The 22,758-nt window shown below is 41.7% G+C and overlaps 1 protein-coding gene and 1 non-coding gene across 2 annotated transcripts; both read left to right on the plus strand.

Annotated features, from left to right (window-relative positions):
• Window positions 1-6,824: 6,824 nt before the first annotated feature.
• Window positions 6,825-14,830, plus strand: TMEM52B (transmembrane protein 52B). Its single transcript, XM_045839642.1, has 5 exons — window positions 6,825-7,456; window positions 9,349-9,395; window positions 11,090-11,128; window positions 11,660-11,826; window positions 12,751-14,830. Exons 1-5 carry the CDS (start codon window positions 7,403-7,405, stop codon window positions 12,993-12,995), a joined length of 552 nt encoding a protein of 183 aa, XP_045695598.1. The 5' UTR covers window positions 6,825-7,402; the 3' UTR covers window positions 12,996-14,830.
• Window positions 14,689-14,795, plus strand: LOC123819426. Its single transcript, XR_006785805.1, has one exon. It is a non-coding gene; the product is annotated as a U6 spliceosomal RNA (small nuclear RNA).
• Window positions 14,831-22,758: the final 7,928 nt, after the last annotated feature.

Consider the following 22,758-nt stretch of genomic DNA (forward strand, 5'->3'; position numbering starts at 1 on the left):
ACATATTTCTGGTGAGCACATCATATCCTAGCATTAGTGGCAAGATGGCACCAGATGTTACCAGCGTTGGGACCTCAGTTCTTGAGTTTGGCAATGGAAGAATCAGAGCTAAGGAACTCAAATTATAAGTGAAAGTTTATTTAGAAAATGACAGAGGCAGTGGATGTGAGCCAGTAGGGCTGTGTCAGCTCAAGAAACGAGTTAGAGGCAAGAGGAGGGTCCTTGGAATTTAGGAGAGAGAAAGGCAAAGGTAATGTGCCTGGGAAGAGGAAGAGGGAGAAGGGAAAGGTGTGGTGTGCTACAGACGGGAGGAGCTCCTGCTGGGTCATTTGTCTTAGGGATTTTATCTGTTTTCCAAAGGCTAAAGGCAGGAATTCTAGGGGAGGTTTTAGGAGAGGATCTCAACCAAATATTCATCAGCTTTATGCTGATGTGCCAAGAAGAGACTTATTCCCAGACTTCATCTGTCCTGGAGTATGGTTGACACAAATTGTACTAATTAGACTTCTGTTATCTTTCGGAGTAGGGTGATTTAAGCTATTTACCCTCCGGGTGGGATGAGGTGGAAACCACTTACTCTTAAGTGTCCTTGGTTAAGCAACACAGGATTTTGTGATTTACTAGGTGGCTGTAAACTGCTTGGCCATTTACCTATGTCTCAGTTTCTCTATTGTCCTGGCTTCCTCACCTATCTGACTAGTATATAATATAGTTTATGGATTATGGTTGTAAGAAGTGTCTCAAAAAGATATATGTGACTATGTTTAAAGCACCCAAAGATACACACAGCACCAGAAACAATTGTATTCTTTTTTTAAAGAGATTTTGCTTATTTACTTTAGAGAGATGGGGAAGGGAGGGAGAAAGAGAGGGAGTGAAACTTCAGTGTATGGTTGCCTTTAGCACACCCCACACTGGGGATATGGCTTGCAACCCAGGCATGTGCCCTGACTGGGAGTCAAACCAGTAATGCTTTGGTTCACAAGCCTGTGCTCAATCCACTGAGCTACACCAGCCAGAGCCAGAATTGTTTTCCTAAGAGGAGGCCTAAGATTGAGCTAGATCTCTTACTTGTTTTTTGTTTCTTTGTTTTTTTAGGTTGTCAGTAAATATTTCTTTTAATTTTTAATTTTTTAGAAGTATGTATGAAATGTTTACTTCATTGTTAGCACTTTCAATATCTGACAATTTGAGAAGATTTCTATATCTATTTCTACTAGAGAGATGTCATATTATGTCTCTTAACCATTTGCATTTTTTTCTTTTGTGATTTTGTGGTTATGTCCTTAGTATGTGTTTCTAATGGTGTTCATATTTCCTTTTTTAAAATACTATTTAAGTTGTTACAGTTGTTCCCACTTTGCTCACCTTCGCTTCCATCACCCAGCCTCACCCTCGCCCCACCCCCAGCCAATCCCCACGTCCTTGTCCATGTCCATGAGTTGTGCATATAGGTCCTTTGGTTAACCCTTTCACCACCTTTCTTCCTTTCCTCCCCAACCCCTCCTTTCCCTCAGCTGTCAATCTGTTCTATGTATCTAAGCTTCTGTGATTTTTTCGTTTCTTAGTTTATTATGTTCATCAGATTCCACATATAAGTGAGTAGATCTCTCAGACTTCTGATATTTACCGCCACACTTCAACAACAAGACTCGAGAGAGCATAATCATCCATGTTTGGAGGGGTCAACACTCATGGAAGTCACCCTAAGTAGTTCAGGACCTGGTAATGAGCTCTATAAATCCTGTCCGTACTTCAAATACAATACATTCTTTTCTTTTAAAAAATCTTCTCTACTTAGCATCTCCTAGTAGAATTATCATCATCAATTCCTTTTCTCCCCTTATTTAATGTATTTAGCAGTGCCTGTATCGATTTTCAATTCCATTAATGTTATTTCACCTCACCAACTAAATCACAAGTCCTTTAATAGTAAAGATAGACCCGTTTATGTTAAGAAAATCATTCTTCCCTCCCAGTCTGGCATACCATAGAAACTGTGTAATATTCTGCAAAGAATAGATAGTTAATATGTGAGATTCTTAATTGTAAACACATAGCACAAGCTGGATTTTTTTAAGTACAAAGAAATTTAACAGAAATCTATTTTAGTTCCTTTATTTTGAGGAAGTGGAGCAGAAGCTCAGAAAGTTTAGGTGGTTTGCTGAATAACTCTTTTTTATAAGATGCCAGTCAAGAGCTCGGCTCGTAGTTTTTTCCATTATGTCAGTTAATTGAAAACAAAAACATAGGTGATGGCTGACGTAGTATAAATTCAGTATGAACATCTCTTGAAATAACTCAGTGAGAGACTTTTCAGATCCCTGAGGCAGAGACAATGCACTCTCTGGAAGACTTTAACAGTACAGTGTGAGGTAGAGACCACCCAACCAGGGTCACCCTCAACATTTTTCTGACTTCTCTCAAACTAGAAGCTCATATGGAGAAGCCACGACAGGGAGAGTTTGACAGTCGCCACCTTCTGGGTGATCTGGCTCCTCAGAACAGCCTTTTATGCCTTTCCCTATTCAAGCCTGATAGAAAAAAGTGGGTTGCTCTCTTTGTTTGGGGTAAAAGTTATCTAACAAGACACTTGCCATTTTAGCCATTTTCAGGTATACAGTTCAGTGGCATTGGATGCATTTACATTGATGTACACTCACATCACCACGCTTCATCCCCAGAACTTTTTCATCTTCTGCAACGAAACTCTGTATTTATAAAACGGTAATTCCTGTGATGGCTATTTTTGTGTGTGGACCTCTCTGGGCCACAGGGTGCCCAGATATTTGGTCCAGCATTGTTCTGAGTGTTTCTTTGAGTATATTTTGGGGTAAGATTGATATTTTAATGATGGGAGTAAAGCATACCTCCATCCTTAGTGTGATGACTGGGCCTCATCCCATCATTTCAAAGCCTAAGTAGAACAAAAAAGCTGACTCTTCTCCAAATAAGTAAATTTCTCCAGCAGACAGCCTTTGGATTGGAACTGTGTCACTGGTTTTCCAGGGTCTCAGATTTGCCAATCTCTATAGTTGCATAAGTCAATTTATTATAATTAATCTCTTTCTCAGTATACACATCCTATTGGTTCTGTTTCTCTGGAGGACCTTGACTAACAAAATGCCTCTCTCCTTCTTTCTCCCAGCTCCTGAACAGCACCATTCTATTCTCTGTCCCCATGAATTTGCTACTGTAGGTACCTTACATAAGTGAAAGTATGGAATGTTCATCCTGTTGTATCTGACTTATTTTACTGAGCATGATGTCTTCAAGATTCATCCAAATTATAGCATGTATCAGAATGTTCTTCTTTTTGAAGACTAAATAATATTCCATTGTATATATATAGACCACACTTGGTTTATCCATTCATTCATTGGCAGACATACTGGATTCCCCCTGTTTTTAAAGATCCAGGGGGGTAATTCCATTATCCTTGTGTGACAGATAGCTGGGCAGACTTGACAGACTTTAAGTCGCTCTCATTATCCCTGCCACCTTGTAACAGGCTGCAGCCAAGAGGGGATTCCCAAATAGGGATTTGAAATAGGGTCCAGAAGAGCTTGGAGATAATTGGCTCCACACCACAGGGTCACACCTGCCCAGAATGCTGGCAGCTGTAGCCAGTTGTGGGAGGAGCCAGAAATGGGGCTGCAGAGGAAGATTGGCACAGGGATTTAAACCCAGCGAGGCAGCCATTTGGCATCTCTTTCTTTTGGGACCATGTGTCTCTCCTTTTGGGACTACGTGTCTCTCTTTTGGGACCACATGTCTCTTTTTGGGGACCACACATCTGTTTAGGACTATGCAGCTTTGGTGTCTTGATTGGGACCATTCGGCTTGGGTGAGAGTCAGGACCACGAGGCTTTGGAAGTGCTCCCTTTTGCCACGTGGAGGGTGCTGGGAGGACTGTGTGCATTTGTGAGAGACTTTAGTTTGTGTTATTTTGAATGAATAATAAATTCCTTTCCTTTTCACTGAATCTCTGGTATAAAGAGACGTCTTTCCTCTGGTGGCGGGCATAACGAACCTGGGGGGTTCCTTTTGGTAATAGTATATCGTCCCAGTCCCCCCCTTGTTGCTCTGTAACAACCTCATGGTCATGACCTTGTGTAATCTCCTCACTTTGAAAGTGGGTGCAATTTGTGTCTGGGAGTGTGACAAAGGTGATGGAATGTATGTGGATTACATATGGGAGAGTTTCTCTCCCTCTTCTCTTTCTCTGCCTGGATTTAAAGAAGCAAACTCACATCAATATGACTACCACAAAGAAATGAATTTGCTAAAAACAGCTTGGAAGTGTATTCCTCTCTAGTTGCACCTTCCTATGAGAACACAATCCAGCAAACACCTTGATGGCAGCCTCATGCGATCCCAAGGAGAGAACTCGCCTAAGCTGTGCCTGCACTTCTGACTCACAGACAGGGTGAGATAATACATGCTGTTTTGCAATTGCTGTTCATATAATTTGTGGTAATGTATTACAAGGCACATAAAACTAATACTCCTGTGACAAACTTCATCCCCCTATTTTGTTAAACTTCCTTAAACTTAATCTTGTTGTTGACTTTAAAGACTCTGAAGTTGCCACTTAATACTCAGGCTGAAGAACTGACTCATCTGCTAGAGACACTTTGCAGTGGAGGGGTTGCAAAATGGAACTGGGTTCTTCTACCATATTATTCATTTTTGAAGCCAGGATTGTGGCTCACTGCTCAGCTCTTTATAATTCATGCTTGATGCTTCGGAGTAAAAATAGTCCTGGCCTCTATTTCACCAAGGCACAGAGAGGAAGGGAGTCTGGTCACCTGACTTAGGCAAGGTCAAAATGAGAACATTCAAAGGAGCCAGGACTAAGTAATTCTTTAGCCTCACATGTTACAGCTATTGTATAACAATTCCCTGAAGCGTAGATGAAAAGGCCTGTGTGCATGTGCCCTCCATCGGTTCCACTCCAAGTCCTTAACTACCTGTGTATAAGCTAATGATTCACAAGCTTAATGGATATGAGATTGTGTAGGATCATAACAAGATCAGTCCCCTTTCCCGCAGCTACCTGCCCTTCCATTGTGTACCTTCTTCAGTCTTCCCTCTTCTATGGGGCTGAGCTCAGAGCTAAAATTGTCACTTCCATTAGGATAAACAAAAAGTTTATTTCTCCAGGAAATAATCCAGTGAGGTAAAAAAAAAAGTGGCACTAGTAATTCTAAGAAAAGTAGCTAGGAGGTCATTAACAGAATCCTATTTTGTTCAAACCTGTAAAGAAGCTGTAGGGCAGAAAGTTGATGGTAATCACATGGCAGGAAAGTGCTCTGGGAGGGAAAGAAAGTCATGTTAATTGGCAAACCTGTTTGTGCAGGTGAAGGCAGGCATGATCGGGAGAATAGATGGCCAGGTTAGCAAGGGAAACTATCCATGAATTGAAATGTCAGAAAAGGTAAAACATGGTCATGGTGACAAAGATAAGCATGGAGGACATCAGTTATCCATGAAGGTGAAGGTCACTGGTAAAACTTGGTGGAAATCGAGGTCATCATAGTTAACACTTGTAAAATGCTTATCAGGATGATTATATGCATTTTACACACATTAACTTGTTTAATCTCCATAAATCTATGAAGAAAGATCATCATTATTATTATCACCCCATTTTATATATAATGAAACTTAACCAACAGAGAGATGTAATAACTTGCCCAACATAGCACAGTTAGTAAGTGAGAAAACATTTATTTAATCCCAGAAAACCAGGCTGGATTCTTAGCCATGATGCACTACTGTCTTTCTGACAAAAGAAAGAGGAAGAAAGGGTGAATGATGCTGCCCACGTACATGGCAAGAAATAATTATAATCAAAATGCCTTTGTGTCTCGGATTGCATTTTCTCCATAAAACAAGATCTAGGGCAGGTCAAGTGGACGTTCCACTCCTGTTTTATGAATGAGAAAATTAAGGACTGGAAAAATGACCTAATAACTCAGTGCAGGGCCTAGATTAGAGTTCTGCTCTCCTTTTCCTATGAAATGCCCCTGATCTTTGCCAAGCTTTCTGCTGAAATCTGGAAAATACTGTTCACCAAACACCAACTTTCTTACCCCTTTTTTTAAGTAAAAAAATGGTGCTGTTTGGTAGCTTTGAAACTGACTGATTTCAAATCATTAATGTCACATTAGGCTTTCCTCTCACTGTTTGATTTCCTTAGTTAAGAAAAAAATTAAGTTTATATTCTCCATCCTCCCACATTGCCATGCGGTGTGAGGGCTCTTAGAATCAATCCCACTCAACAGTTTCCCTTAAAAAAGGATCTGAAAGGCAGTTTTATTCTGTTTGTATGAAATAAATATATCTTTATAAATTAATGTCTGAGTTTCTTATGAAATACTTTGTGTTAAAAATTTTCAATACTTAGTGTTAAGTAGAAGATTACCAACTTAGGTACAAATCATTTAAATGACATTTATTTGTTCCTATAGATATGTTTCTTTACAAACATTCTATGATTCTATGCGTTTTCCATATGTGTTTAACTTTACTCTTAACTTAGATTTTATTTGCGAGAGAGAAATGTTTTGAAACCCAGTTTGTTTTTTTAAAATATGTCTGTCTGACTTATGTGTTTCAATGGGAATTTAAGTCAGAGTGGAGGGGGGTTTCATGGACAACCCAGAAATTCTAATCTTTAAATCTGCTCTCTCCAAAGATGGGATGGATTTCCAGTTCATTTGGCAAACTCTCAATCCTACTCCAATGATTGGAAATAAATGACCCAGAACCAGGAGAGTTGATTATCAACACAGCGAAGGGGGTGGGGGTGGGTTCAAAGAGTAAGAGAGGAGGGCTGATCACGCGAAGGATGAGTGAATGGAGTTTGGCAGGGTGCGTTCAACCTTCAGCAGTCAGTGCGCTGTGGCAAAGAACCCAGAGTGTCACTTCTTTTCTGATGGAGAAGACCCGTCTGCCTTGGACCCTCCTCCAAGTCAAGTTTTTCATTACTGCCTAGAAAAATACTTAATTCGGAGGACTTATCTGTCCACCTCGAATGTCTTCCTTTTGCCGGCAGTGGGAGAAACTTAGTGACATGTAGAAAGGATTAAGAGTAAAAGGAAAGAAAAGACCAAGGAAGCAAATGTGGAGAACCTAAAACCAGAAATAGAAATAAAGAAGGCAGGATGAAAGGGATGGGAAAGACTACAGAAAATAAAAGCCCATGGGAATAAGAGAAGAGAAGAGAAAAAAGAGAGAGAGAGAGAGAGAGAGAGAGAGAGAAAATAATGATTTACTGCTAAGAAAAGTTTCTCTCCTAAGTTCTGTAGGTCAAGAAGTCAGACAAGGCACAGAGCATAGAAAGGAGGTAGGAGATGCGCGGTGAGCAATCCTCAAGAAGCAGGAGCTCAGCCCAATGGGAGTGAAAGTCCACGCCATCTTGATCTCTGCCCTGGTGTATTTCATCCAGGTAAGTTTTGAAAATACAGGAATAAAGTTTTTGTTTCTTTCCTCCGATAACCCAACTCTTAGAAGAATCTGGGGGGGAAAGGAATGAGGGGGAAAGACATACCTAAAACCAAGGGGGGAGCAGGAAATGAGTAACTGGAATGTTTCCTCAGTGTTGTAGGGTGACATAGCATGGGTGCGACGAATGACATCTGTGAAACAGGACAGATATCAGGGTGACCATAGATACAAGTAAGATAGCTCCAGCAGCTCAGAAATGCTACTTCTGAATGTTCACATTTGAACATCTGCTTCATCTCTCAAATATCCAAGTAAATTATCACAACTAGCTATATAATTCTCCTAAGCAGAGTTTCCCACGTCAGCCCTAATATTATTCTTGAAGTTTGTAGGAGCCCCCAGATAAGAAATAAGTGAAGAGGGAAAACACTTCAAAAATACTTGGGATCTTTTATTTCTTCCCACTCAAATTCGGAAGCCCCTGAGTAACTAACTCTTTAACTGGGAAAGGGGTCACTGGCCTGAGGGATTCTGGACAATTATCAAGGGGAAGTTTTCAGAGCTATGAAATCTATTAAGAAGGAGAGCAAATGAAGAAACTGCCTGCTAGCAGGTTCCTGTCCAGCTCCCAGGAGGGAGGGGGCTATCAGTTTCACTTCCTATACACCGGTTAAACTAATTTCTGAAAATCCATTTCTTTTTCTTTTTTTTTACTTGTTGCTTCCTTTTCTCTCCCTTGACCTTTCCTTCCTTTTCTTTTCTTTTTTTCTTGTCTTTTTGCAACAGGCTTGAAACAGGCATTTTATTTTCTGAGAAATTTAGGCATTTTTAGCCTTTAGTCAAGAAAATGAAACAAAGTTCCAAGGCTGGGCTGAAGAAACATAATTTGTCATGCTAGTGGCCAACTGTTTTAAACTGAAACAAAACCCCAAGGTTCTCACATGTTATCAGTGGAGGAGGACAGCTGTTAGTCTTTTTACAAAACCTTTTCTGATGTCATGAGTATGTGTGCTTCCACCCACCCACAAAATCCCAATAAGCATAAATCTATCACTTTTAGAGGACTTTTGTGGTCTTTGTTGTTGATTTTGTGAAATATTGAGTCTTTCAAGTTATTGGAAGAGAGTAGCTATTCAATAAATACGTCTTCCTCCTCCTTCTCCTCTCCTATAGTGAGTTATTAATGTACTGAGGGATGAAAAGGAGCAGTGGGTTAGAATTCGATTTGCCCTGGGAAAGAGTTAGGAAGGCAATAACAACACCCTATGCTGAAGGGGCAGATCAGGAAATTTCTGCGAGAAACAGATTAATATAAATGTTGCCTCTGATTCACACAGGCAGTGATGCTTAGCCCCACTACCACCCTAAGAAAAGAAAAAAGAAGAAGAAGAGAAAAGAAAAAAAGAGAGAGAGAGAGAAAGGAAAGAAGGAAGGAAGGGAGGGAGGGAGGGAGAGAGGGAAAGAAAGAGAGAAAAAGAAAGAGAGAAAGAGAGAAGACAGAAAGAAAGAAAGAAAGAAAGAAAGGAAGAAAGGAAGAAAGGAAGAAAGGAAGAAAGGAAGAAAGGAAGAAAGGAAGAAAGGAAGAAAGGAAGAAAGGAAGAAAGAAAGAAAGAAAGAAAGAAAGAAAGAAAGAGAAAGAAAAGAAACAGATTAGAAATTTGCTCTTCTAGTTTCTCCCCACTCAAATGTAGCAGTTCATAGGCATGGAAGAGATGAAAACAAGTAGTCCTAAACATGACTGACCTTATGACCTTGTCCTTGTATGTATCCTGCCCTCACCAGCTGATCCAACAGCATAGTCATGAGGGATGGATAGGCTGCTGGGCAGAGATGATCAGACCATTTCCCTGTCTGAGACCATTTCCCTGTCTGAGACCATTTCCCTTCCTACAGCTTCTTCCTTGGGCAAGATGTGAAGAGAACTGTGTCAGTCCTGAACAGTAAGTATCTGAGAGTTCAAATTAGGAGGAAGGAGAGACAGACATAAACATCAATACACAGAATAAGGTCAAGATGTCATCAGATATCTGTGACTTCCCTTATTTCTACTTAAATGGGCATCGGTTTATTTATCTCACAGACTGATTACCCTAAAAAAGACATGCGTATGAGTCATTCTAAGTACTCAAAATAATACTGCTGATAGCATTTTCTTCCAAAGCCAATCATCGCTTCACAGCAGCAGACTTAATCTCAATGTATGCAGTCATAGAGATGTGCAGTAAACTTTCTTACTCTTGTGTCTCAGTGACTCATCAAGACAGATTGGATTCAATATCTTAGTCACAGGCAGATAGATGCATTTGGGTGATTTCCAAAGATGCATTTGGGTGATTTCCAAAGATGCATCACCACTTCAAATCTAAAGAACATTTTCTATTTTTTTAGGGCATGTTAATATTTATTACAGACTTTAGTTATTACTTTGAAATAGTCCATAATGTAAACCTGTCACAATTAAGTCTTATGTAGACATGGAGGACATAGATAAAAAGGGAAAAAAAGTCATCCAGTTGGAGGTAAACTAGTAAAAAAAAAGTCAAGGACAGTTTGGAGAAAAGACTTACTCAGGCTGAAGGAAAACACATATTGAGCCATGGGAAGTGTTTCCCAATAGCCAAGTGTGTTACACCCAAGGGAAATGGGGATGGCGGTGGTTCCTTTCATAGCATCTCAGAGGTTTTAGACCTCACCGTAGGAAGTCGTTTTTAATGGAATCAGAATTGTGATGTGGTAGCACTAGAAAGGGCTTTGAACAAATGGGGAATGTGAGAAAACCCAGAGGAGGCATTGTTCAGTGAAGAGCCCAACTATACACTCCACACTGTGCTACCAAAGAGATGTAGAATGCATTTCAGTACATTTCAGTAGATCAATATATCAGAAAGCATGATTAATTTTATTCATCTTTATAAGTAAACATTTTTCTCCCTTCCCCTTCCCGTTCCTGAGCTTATCCTATATTCCTTCTCTCATACAATCCATATTTTTTATCCCTATAGAGAAAATTTATGACTGTGCTAGTTAATTCAGAAATATTTACTTAATTTTCATCATGGTGAAGTTGGTATCTACATTTTCCCCCTGTTTTGTTGGGCCTCAGCCATGATGTATATCAGTTTTGGTTCTTAATGTGAAAATGTAAGACCTTTTTTATGGTGGGAGTTTGTATGGCTTTTTGGTGGCCTTTTTTTTTTTCAACAACGTGCAAAACATAAATTACAAAAGTTGTTGTATTTCTTTCATACTTATAACTGAAATTATCTTTATGTTTAAATTTACTGACCTCAAACATATAGAAACATTAACTTTCACATCCACTTTCAAACTCACTCTCTGTACATTAGCATTGGAAGCTCTTTCTTGGTAACTGTCATCATATGTTTTACAATGGTCATGGTTACATTTTCTGTTAATACTATTTCATGATCACTACTTTGGTCTATCTTAAAGTGACTTACAAAATGATTTGCACAATGCCATCTATAGCATAAAACTATTTAAAGCATCCCATTACATGATAGATTCAGCTGGTTACATTGAAGTCAGTATAACCTGTAATGCTTTTGTTACAAGAAGGTATCATAGCATTGACTATATTTTTATTGCAAAAAACTTTGTTCTTTCTTCATAGTTGCCTGACCACAGACTGGGTACATCTCTGGTATATATGGTAAGTTTTAGCTATAATACCTACAAAGACATTAGTAACGGACTTTATTTTTCTTAGACGTATATATGTTTTTAGGTTTTTTAGTTTTTAAATATTTGACAGCAGGAAAATAAATACGTGTGCGACAGCCAGCCTACTTAACTGGCATCACATGGAATCATGATGCTTTTCCTCATCACTACCCTATGTGACAATATGCCAGGATTTCCTATTTCAATACCACCTCCCCGGCCACATCAACAGATTATTGTGTACATTCTCAGATCAATTCTAGCAGAAGCCTGTAGAGATTACTTCAGTTAAGTAAAAAGCAGCCTTCCAAACCACATGAAATCTCTTGTTCAACAGGTTGACTTAGTCTTGCTGACAAAATAAGGAAGTATGTATGTGAAGTGAAAGCCTTGGAATTAAAAACCTTATAATTACTCTATAAAGAATCAAAATGCAGACACAGAAGGCTGCTTGTGCCAAGGTTGGGAAACAAAGCAGGTCCCAGGGCCCTCACTGCCTGCCGCCCCGGGCTCCTCGCAGGTTGCTGGTGGTCATCGGCGGGCTGCTTCTCCTGTGTGGCCTGACTTCCATGTGCTTCCGCTGCTGTCTGAGTCGCCAGCAAAGTGGGGAAGATGAGGGCCGGCCACCCTACGAAGTGACGGTCATCGCTTTTGATCACGATAGCACTCTCCAGAGCACGATCACCTGTGAGTACACTCACATTATATGTGGGAAGTGAACCCAAGTTTAAACAAATGATTAGGATGGCACAGTGGTATAAAAACACTAATTAGGTACCAAAGATTCTAGACCTCAGAGTGATTTGAATCACCAGAAACCTGACAAGGCAGTGACCTGGGCTCTCATGTATGCTGTGTTCACAAATGTTGGTCCTGCCTGATGATAGAGGGAAGGGGAAATGAAATGCTGGAGACAATGTCGGAAGTGTTTTGTAAGAAGGATTACCCCGTCCATACTTATTTTAAGCTCTGACCATATCCCTTTTCAAAAAATAACTTGGATTTTGTAAAAACCTGTATTTTCTATCTATATTTTTATATATTTAGAGAAATTTGTCATATGTACTCTCAGTTGTTTATTCTCCAAGTCTTGATTCACTAAGTATGAGCCCCAATGATCCCTTTGATCATTATAAGACATTTTATTTCCTCCTGGTCTCTTCTTTATATTACATCCTTTATTAAAACTGAAGAGTAAATACCAGGCAGAACAGCACGTGGCAAAACACTTGTGATATTTATTTTGCAAAGAGAATAACCTTTCCTGCCTCCCAGTTCTCACAGTCATTTTGAGAAAAGATAAATAAGACAAAAATAAATATTTCAAAGGAGTGTGCAGCATCAGTGGATTGGTCTAAAAGGTTGTAAATCTAATAAGGGTGAGAGATGGGAGCACAATTTCAGTTATTTGAGGATGCCAGAGGAGACAGAATCTTCCAGCAGAAAATGAAATCGGTTTCTAAGCAAGCTTCACAGGATTTTTCACAACATCTGTGGCAAAGGCTGACAGTGAGTTTGGACACTTGTTAAGAGTAAAGGGAAATTGTGTTGTAAGTCAGAGTTCTGAGGATGTCAGGTTTACTTTATCTCTATTCCTTCTTCCCTCACCAGCCCTGCAGTCAGTGTTTGGCCCTGCAGCTCGGAGGATCCTGGCAGTAGCCCACTCCCACAGCTCCCTGGGCCAGCTGGCCTCCTCCGGGGACACCCTTCCTGGGTATGAGGAAGCTCTTCACATGAGTCGCTTCACCGTTGCAAGGTGTGGGCAGAAAGCACCTGACCTACCCCCAGTGCCAGAAGAAAGGCAGCTGCCTCCCATGGAGAAGGAATCTCCTCAAGTAGAACACTCTTCAAATTGACGGGAACTTTGGTTTTATAAATAGGATGGGGTATCCCTACAGTTGGTAAAGATAGACAAATGGAACTTTTTTTAAATTAACTTTCAGAAGATTAAGGATGTCCTCTAAACACCATTCGGTGGGAAAGCTGGATTTCAAATCTTCATTTCCAGCCCCATATCTTTGGGTGTGGAATGCTCTAATCAGGAACTTCCATTCTTTATCCAATACCAAAATTTGCAGCTAACCTCTAGCAATGCTGACTACTACCAAACCAGAAAAGCATCAAAGTTGCTTGAATTCCCTCAACTATTGAAATCCTTTACCCAAAAGACACTGTGAGTTGCTCTTCTCTGCCAGCTCATAGATAGAATACACTTGAGGAGAAAGACAGTTGTAAGCATTAATGCACCAAATTCATGCTTTCTCTTGAGAGAACACCCACTTTTATACTCAGTGACAATGATAACCTTGGATATCACATAATATTTAACTGGCTTACAGGTATGGGCTAGGAGAACACAGTATATACTGAAGTGCCAAATATGAAGGTCTTTCTCTCATGTTGGTCATATCTACCGGTGGTCTTGGACACAGCACAGAGTACAGTAACAGTTCTATTCCTTTTTCAGTTCCCCTGTCATGAACACATGCATGCACGCACATGCTTGTGCTTGCACACACAAACTGAAAGAAGGGCATTGCTTTGCTTCTCTCCTCCTTCCTGCTTTGACCACTTAAAGCCAAGAGTCTGTAGTGACGAACCCTAGTCTGTAGTGGTGGCATTTACTGCCACCTAGCGTAGCCATAATAGAAATGCATTCTCCTATTGGAGCCACTCTGCACTCATCTCCAGCTCTGACTGAACTAAGACTGGATGAGATCCTTCCCAAGGCACCATCCTGTTGAGTAATGTTAACCCTTCCACCTGACATACTACATCTAAAATATACTACTATATTTGGTGAGAAACTGCTCACAGTGACCTTAGATAACTCAATGAAATCATTAAAGCACAGTTTTCTCATCTGTAAGCTAGGCAGACGATAGTAATGCCTCACAGGTTTGTTGTAAGGATCAAATAAGCTAAATATATGTGACAAGATTTGTAAAGTAGTATGTGCATGTATTTGTGTTATTCTTGATACAGATGTCTAATTTTTACTTTGCCTGTTATGATTTTACTGAAAATTATGTTCTGACTTGTCCTTTTGCTGTGTTATTGCTAAATCATACCTGAAGTAGCTTTGTTTCATCAATAATATTTGTTAATCGAGGTAAACAACTACAGATATGTGATTCCTCTTAATATGCTCTGTGTAGAGGTAATGAACAGATTTATTAGAAAACTTTTTTTTTAAGCAATTAGCTCCAATACTCAGGGAGACATTACAGACCCTGGGGATGGCTGATTAATGCAGTGCCTCATTAAACATATTTTTTGGAGGAATGCTCACTCACCCCAGCCAGAGGGGAAATTTTCCAAATATAAACTTGCTGGTAATCTGCATTTATCCTGAGTCATTTATCAAATTGCCTCTGGAAATTGTTGAAATGCATGACTCGTTAATAGCACCTGAGGTGGCCTGGTTGTGCCACTGCCACATGAATCACTTCATTACCACACATTCCATAAAATATTCTTGGCTTAATCATTCTGCAAGACCATAGTCATAAAGAAGTTAAAATGTCATCAGGTATAGAAAGATCTTGGGTACTCACTTCAGCAGCACATAGGCTAAAACTGGAACGATACAGAGAAGATTAGCATGGCCCCCGTGCAAGGATGACTCACAAACTGATGAAGTGGTCCGTATTTTTATAGATAAACAAAAATAAAAAGATCTGGGAAGAAACCTTGTCTTGTTCTAAAGAGATCTCTCTGCCCCACCCCTCCCTGCCCCTTTGCCCTTCTCTTTCTCCATGTGGAGTTCCCTCGTGTCGCCATTCCATTTTGTCACCAGCTAGGAGCACTCCTTGGCTTCATTTCCTTATCTTCTCAATGTAAGACAACAGTTAATCAGCTCAATCACTTTTGCCACTGTTCTCAAAATATTTTAACCCCTTTAAACTTTCCTCACATCTATTATTCAAACTTTAAACGTTGGTTCAATGAAGCTAACTGATTTCCCCCCAAAACCTACACTGCTGTGCAGAGAGCTGCAGAAAATCTCTCAACTCTGTTGATTGAGGTCATTTACAAGGTCATGGTTTCCAACACTCCTGAACCATTTACCATTTCTTCCAGATTTTTCTTTAGCCATTTCCACATTCCTTTCAGTAGTAATTTGAATTTCAATGTCTCTCTTCAAACTTAGCCTACTCATTAATTCTGGAAAGGGGATTTGTCCTCCTAGTTTAGAGAGAAAATCAAAGCTTTCAAATACCTTCCTAGCTCAAGGCTACAACCCTTGTGGATCTGTACCTCTCCTTTCCTCTTCCTTCTGGTCTCAATGAAATAGATTTCCTGCCTGCTTCCCAATAATAACACTTCTAATTGTGCTTTGTATTAACTTGATTCAACAGTTTATGCGTTCAGCAGGTATTATTTAGGAAATCATGCTAATAGTGCAGAGGCAGCTGGGGGTATAAAAGTGTGTAAGAAATACAGGTATCTGACTCCTGGCCCTTGCAGAGCTTAAGAAAAAACAAAAATAAAATGATTGCACACACGAACACTGTAAAGAACTCTCAGGACAGGCAGAGTGATGGAAGCGCATGTTCAAAGATACAGTAGAGTTTGGTAAATTTGAGGAAATGAAAAAAAGAGAGAGGCCAGAGTGGCTAATTTAGTGAACTCAGGAGAAAGCTGCAGAAGTGGAGCCTGAGAGAGAGAAGGGGCCTTGGGGGCAAGGAGTCTACACTGTATTTCACATGCATTAAGAAGCCATTGAAGGATTTTAAATTAAGGTGCAATTTGAAGTCAGTGTAGCAGATGGAACAAGGTTGTTTGTAGGCCAGCTGAGTCCTCCTGGTTTTGTTCTCAAGTTGTGAGGGCAGAAAAGGTCACCCATGTGCCTGCATTTCCACATGCCTCCCACTGACAGACAAAGCCCGAGCCTTCCAGGGAAGCCACAGCCCAGGACCCACCCTGGCATGCTCTCCCCACTGACAGTCCAGCATGGGTGGTCTGAGGTCAATTTTGCACCTGGCCAGGCACTGTGGGTGCTCCTGTGTGTCTGGCATAACCCCTCCCCACAAGCCTTCTTGTACCTTCACTTCCATTCCCATGCCTACCTCCCCCACTTTCTCACCCTTGGACTCCTTCTCTTTTGCTGCCATGTCATCTGGCCCTGTTTGTTTAACGTGAGCAAGGTGATCCATGTTGGGGTTGGAAATCAGCTTCCTGTGGAGCCTGGGCAGCCTCAGGCAAGATGTTCTTTTCTGTCCATGAAAGTGCCCTGGTTCCCCAGGTTACTGGGTGGCAACAGTGATCTCAAGATTATTCTGGGTCTCAGTGGTATGGAGCTCCCTTCCCTCCCTGGTGGAGACAGACTCTGGGTCTTCATTGACCACCTGTTGCTCCTCCATGGCCTGGGTTGAGCTCAGCAATGACAGCGACCTATAGCCAGTTTGGAGGCCTCAAGCCCTACTTGGTCCTAGTTGCTGCTGTTTCTGTCTGTCTGATTCATATTTTCATGATTCCTTTCCTTTTAGGTAGTACATGATGAAGTCACAGAGCTCTAAGCACTTGCTTCATGTTAATTGTAAAGAGCAAAACCACTTTCGTGGGAGCAATTAATATCCAACTCACAGTGTCCCACTCAATGAGGAAAAATGGTACCTACTAGGAAACGGTATAATTTGACCACTGCTGTGAAAATGTGCATTATTCATTCCCTGCTTATGTTTTTTTCCACTTCTGACCCTTTCTATCACAAGCAGGACATTTTTGTTGTCAAAGATAGTGTAGTGTATTAAGGACACAGGGAAAAGAAACCAGAATCAGTCTTTTGTATTTAGTTATTCTCACTTATTTATCACTCATTCTTTAGAATTCATTCTCCTTAAATAGAATGCTTATTGTATAGAATTCAATATGTAAAGTAATAAAAGCACATTTAATTTAAATACATCTTTCAAATTAAACATATGTTCACACTTTGTTTGAATTGTGTGCATAAAATTAAAAGCAACACTTTCAATTTATTTTCAGAGAAACACAGGAAAATAAATAAATCTCATCGAGTAATTTAAGACATATATAAATATCTGCAATAGATTCTTAAAATTTGAATTCTTTCTTTTGTTTCCCTTGCCTAGGGAAGCATACCAGAAAAAAATATTGCTACCAGCAAGGTTCGAGATGTAACTGTCTATGTTGTCTCCTAGAGTTTTTAAGGTTTTGGGTCTAACATTTAAGTCTTTGATCTAGTTTGAATTTATTCTTGTGTGTGGTGTAAGAAGGTGTTCTAGTTTCATTTTTATATACATATCTGTCCAATTTTCCCCAAACCATTCATTAATAAACTTTCATTAACCCATTGTATGCACTTACTTTCTCTGTCAAATATTAATTGTGGGTTTATAAACATGTGGCTTTCCTTCAGGGCCCTCTATTTTGTTCCATGGATAGCTGCAGCTGTTTTGATGCCAGTTCCATGCTGTTTGCATTACTATGGCCTCATAGTGTAGTTTGATATTATATACCATGATTCCTCCAACTTCATTCTTCCTCAAGGTCACTGTTGCTATTCAGGGCATTTTGTAGTTTCATATAAATGTTTGAAATATTTGTTCTAGTTCTGTGAAATACATCATAGGTGTCTTAATAGGAATTGCATTGGACCTACAGATTGCTTTGGGTACTATGGGTATTTCAATGGTGTTAATACTTCTTATTCATGAACACGATAGGTACTTCCATGTATTTGTATGTCCTTCAATTTCTTTCTTCAGAGCTTCATCATTTTCTTAGTATAGGCCTTTTATATCTTTGGTGAGATTTATTCCTAGGTATTTTATTTATTTTGATGCAACTGCAAATGGTATTGTTTTCTTAAGTTCCCCTTCTGATTGTTCATTTTTGGTGTATATAAATGCAACTGATTTCGGTATATCTATTCTTTATCCTGCTAGCTTACTGAATTCAATGATCAGTTCTAGCAGTTTTTTGTAGAATCTTTAGGGTTCTCCATATATGGTATCCTGTGATTTTCACATACACTTGTCTGCTTGTTGAAATCACATGTATGTGGTCTAACAGGTGGGATCTTGGATGCAGATAGTTGCGCCATGTGTCTCAGGTGAGAGGACCCCTGAGGTCCTTATCTGTTGGCACCACTTTAGCAGCTGCTCAGCTTTCCTCAATATGTGGACCCAGATTGGTGGGTCCTATTCCCTCTCCATGGATATTAGTGTTTTTACCAGTTCCCAGTTGTTTCATCAGTGCTCTGATGGGTAGTCTGGAAAATACATCTGTGGAAAATTGTGCAAGAATTTCTGTGGGGTAGCCCCCTAGGGTGAGCACCTCCCGGTGAAGGTGAGCACCTGGAAACGTGCACAGGTCCTGCACACTGTCCTCCCAGAGGAGGCGCCTTTCCCTTTTTCTCTGTGGGGATTTTCTGGGGCCTGTGCTTCCTCACTCTGTGCCCAGGGCTTGTTGCCACCAGACCAGGAGCCTGCCATTCAGATGGTGACAGTGCTCTTTCCTGACTGTTGACAGTGTGTGGATCCCCACTGGGGAGATCAGGAACCTGTGACATGTAGTGTCATGAGCACTGCCACTCGTTGGAAGTGCACACACTTGTCCCTTGTCCCTTTGGAAAACACGGACTTTCGAGAGTTTACTGCATCTTAGGGATGTTGAAAATTTCTCTGGCCTTGGAGTGTGATGAATATTTTCCAGCTTGTGGTTTGTGTATCCAGAATTCTGCATTTTTCTAGTTTTTTGTTTGGGTGACAACAAGAACCAGCCATTGCCTGCCTGGCTTTCAGCCCTGCAGACACAATTAGCAAAAAGGTCTCTACCTCAGCATTATGCACACATTGCCCAAAGGGCTTCTTTTCTAACATTTGATCTCTAATCCATCTGGGATACTCCTTTACAAACATATGCCTGAGCAAGAAAAAAAGACACCTATTGTAACATTCCATCTATAGAAATCATCCAGAGGAGGTAAAGGAAGACACAGAGCTGATCAGGAGTTGCCATGGACAGGAGGAGTGGGGCGCAGTACACTTGGTGTGGGGTCTTCTTTTCTGAGATGGAACACTGTCACATCGATAGAGGTAACGCTTGCACAGCATGTGAATGTACATCATCCTCACAAATAGCATAATATATAATAATAATAATGATAATAATAATAACAAAACCTTTTCTTTAATATTTCAGTTGAAGTCAGCCCAGTGACACAGTAACATAAAACTGAAGGAATAAGGTTGCAGCGGTGAGGAAGAAGAGTTCCTGCAGGGAGTGGGATAGCTGATTGAATGAAAACGAGCTCTACAACTGACATTAAGTATTTCCAGATGAATGTCTTCCTCCTTGGCAGGAACAAGGACAGGATCAAGGGAAGGTATTTCAGGAGATCCTAGTAGGACAGGCTCCATGAGGGGCAGCAGCATGCTCCCCCTAGCCCATAAGAAGCTTGTGGATTCCACGATGTCCTGAAACCTTCGAACTATGCAGCATGCCATGGTCTATTGAGGCACCTGATTCCACAGATGGGTGTGTGAAGCTCATGACAGCAGCCTTGACTGAGCCCTGAGTGGATGGTGTGTCCCAACCTTCACCAGCACTGAAGGGGTTAAAATTTTTGTTCTTGGGACTTTCCATGCGGCCAAGGGCTGTAGTTGCGAGGGGAGAAGTTATCATTTGCATGCCCACATACCAATGACCCCACAAACAGAGAACACCCCTCCAGCCTTCTAAAGTGGCTGCTCATGGTGTTCCCCCACAGTATATCCTTCTGCAGGCATTCCAGCCAATTTCTCAGACTGGGTTCTGACTTCCCCCTGCAGACAACTTGAGCTCTCTGTGTGTCTGGCACCAGCTCTTCCTGAATAGCTGTGCATCCACTCCTTCACCATCACACAAGGACCTGACACAACTCTTACCTATCAACCTGGGATCCAGTGTCTCCTGGCCTCCTGATATGGCATAAGGAGAGGAAGCAGCCTGCTCCACCTTGAACAAAAATGTCTCCTTTTTTTCCAAGACACCCCTGAGACTTCAATATCTGGGGCCTATCATGGTCAGTCGATGGTCCTGGTTTCTGAGATGGGTGTCTGTAGCTCATGTCAACAGCCTTGAGTAAGCCCTGGGTGGATGGTTCACCCTGCCACTCACCAGCTGTGAGAGGGGTAGGTTCTTCTCTCTTTGGCTTTTCAATGTGTTTGGTGGCTGCATGTGTGAGAGGAGAAGTTATCAATTGCATGCCTACATCCCAGTGATCCAACACACAGAGAACACACCCTGAGACTTCTGGAGTAACTGGTCATGATGTTTCCCAACAGTATATCCTCCTGCGAACACTCCAGCCTATTTCTTAGGCTGAGTTCTGTCTTTGCCCACACCCACCAGCTCGAGCTCTCACTGTGTGTCTGGCACGTACCCTTCCTGATAAGCTGGCCCCTGCTCCTTCACCATCACTAAAGGACATCGCCTCAAGTCTAACCTTTCCACCCAGAATCCAGTGTCTCTTGGTCTTCTGATATGGAATAAAGAGGGGAAGCAGACTGTTCCACCTTGGCCAAAAAGATCTTCTTTTTTGTATGACACCCCTGAAACTTTGATGTCTGGGGCATATCATGGTCGATCAAGGGTCCTGGTTCCTGAGATGTGTGTCGTCAGCCCATGAAAGCAGCCTTGAGTGAGCCCTGGGTAGGTGGTGCACCCTGCCCCTTACCAGCAGTGAGGAGGCTGGGTTCTTCATTCTTTGGCCTTTCAATGTTGCCAGGGGCTACATTTTGAGAGTAGAAGTTATCACTTGCACACCTACATCCCCATGCACCTGCAAACATAAAACACAATCAGAGCTTTTGTAGAGGTTGCTAGTGATATTACACCCTGAGGACACCACTCCGCACACAGTCCAGCAGATTTCCTAGGCTGAGGTCTGTCTTTGCCCCATCATACCGGCTTGAGCTCTCACTGTGTGTCTGGCACGTAGTCTTCCTGATAATCTGGGCACCCACACCTTCACTATCACACAAGAACCTCACCCTAACTTTTACCTTTCAACCCGGAATCTCATGTCTTCTGGTCTTCCTATAAGGCATAAGGGGCGGGGAGCAGCCTTTACCACCTTGACAAGAAAGGTCTTCTTTTTTCTACAACACCCCCCGAGACTTTGACATCTGCCACATATCACAGATGGTCAAGTGTCCTGGTTCATGACAGCAGCCTTGAGTGAGCCCTGGGTGGATGGTTCACTCTGCCCCTCACCAGCTATGAGAGGGCTGGGTTATTTACTCTTCTGCCTTTCAATTAGTCGGGGGCTGCACTTGGGGAAGGAGCAGTTGTCAATTGCATGCCTGTATCCCAGTGGTCCAACAAACAGAGAACACACCCCGAGCCTCTAGAGTGGCTGGTCATGATGTTTCCCAACAGTATATTCTCCTGCAGACATTCCAGCCTGTTTCTTAGGATGAGTTTTGTCTTTGCTCCTACCACTGGCTCAAGTTCTTGCTCAGTGTCTGGACACACTCATCCTGATAAGGTGGCCACTGTGCTCCTTCTCCATCACAAAAGGACCTTGCCCCAGCTCTCACCTTTTGACTTGTAATCCAGTGTCTCTTGCTCTTGTGATATGGCATAAGGAGGGAAAACAGCCTTTACCACCTTGGCCAAAAAAATCTTCTTTTTGTGACAAAGCCCCTGAGACTTTGATGTCTGGGGCATATCATAGTCATTTGAGGGTCCTGGTTCCTTAGATAGATTTCCATAGCCTGTGACAGTAGCCTTGAGTGAGCCCTGGGGAGATGATGCCCCCTGCCCCTTAACGGCAGTGAGCAGGCTGGGTTCTTCACTCTTTGGCCTTTCAATGCTGCCAGGGGCTGTATTTTGAGAGGAAAAGTTATCAATTCCATACCTACAACCCTATGGCCCCACAAACAGAAAACACAATTGGTGCCTTCGTAGAGGCTGCTAGTGATACTACACCCTGAGGACACCACTCTGCACATATTCCAGCAGATTTCTTAGGCTGATCTGTCTTTGCCCTAGCCACCGGCTCAAGCACTCACTGTGTGTGTGGCATGTGCCCTTCCTGATAAGCTGGCCACCCACTCCTTCACCAGTCCACAGTGAACTGGACTCAACTGTCACTTTCGACCCGGAATCCTGTGTCTCCTGGTCTTCTGATATGGCATAAGGAGGGGAGGCAGTCGTCTCCACTTTGGCCAAAAAGGTCTTCTTTTTTGCACAAAGCCCCCTAGACTTCGACGTGTGTGATGTATTGTGGTCGGTTGAGAGTCCTGGTTCCTGAGCTGGGTGTCCACAGCCCATGATGGCAACCTTGAGTGAGCCCTGGGTGGATGGTTCCTCCTGCCTCTCACTAGTGATGAGGGTGCTGGGTTCTTTAGTCTTTGACCTTTCAATCTGTCCAGGGGCTGTAGTTGTGAGAGGACAAGTTATCATTTGTATGCCTACATCCCAATGGCCCGCCAAAAGAGAACACACCTGAAGTTTTCTTAGTGGCTGCTAGTGATATGAGCCCCTAGGACACCACACGTCAGGTATACATCAGATTTCTTGGCTGAGGTCTGCTCTTTGCCCCTGTTCACTGGCTCAAGCTCTCACTGTGTTTCTGTCACGGACTCTTCCTGATAAGCTGGT

Source organism: Phyllostomus hastatus, unplaced genomic scaffold (genome assembly GCF_019186645.2).
Source record: "Phyllostomus hastatus isolate PE091 unplaced genomic scaffold, TTU_PhHast_1.1 phas_contig_308, whole genome shotgun sequence".
NCBI lineage: Eukaryota > Metazoa > Chordata > Mammalia > Chiroptera > Phyllostomidae > Phyllostomus > Phyllostomus hastatus.

What these genes read in the sequence shown, in the direction of transcription:
- TMEM52B (XM_045839642.1), top strand. Translation starts at nt 7,403, where the DNA reads ATGGGAGTGAAAGTCCACGCCATCTTGATCTCTGCCCTGGTGTATTTC. An exon ending in AACTGTGTCAGTCCTGAACA is followed by an intron (nt 9,396 to 11,089) that starts GTAAGTATCTGA and finishes CTTTCTTCATAG; the next exon opens with TTGCCTGACCACAGACTGGG. An exon ending in TCTCCAGAGCACGATCACCT is followed by an intron (nt 11,827 to 12,750) that starts GTGAGTACACTC and finishes TTCCCTCACCAG; the next exon opens with CCCTGCAGTCAGTGTTTGGC.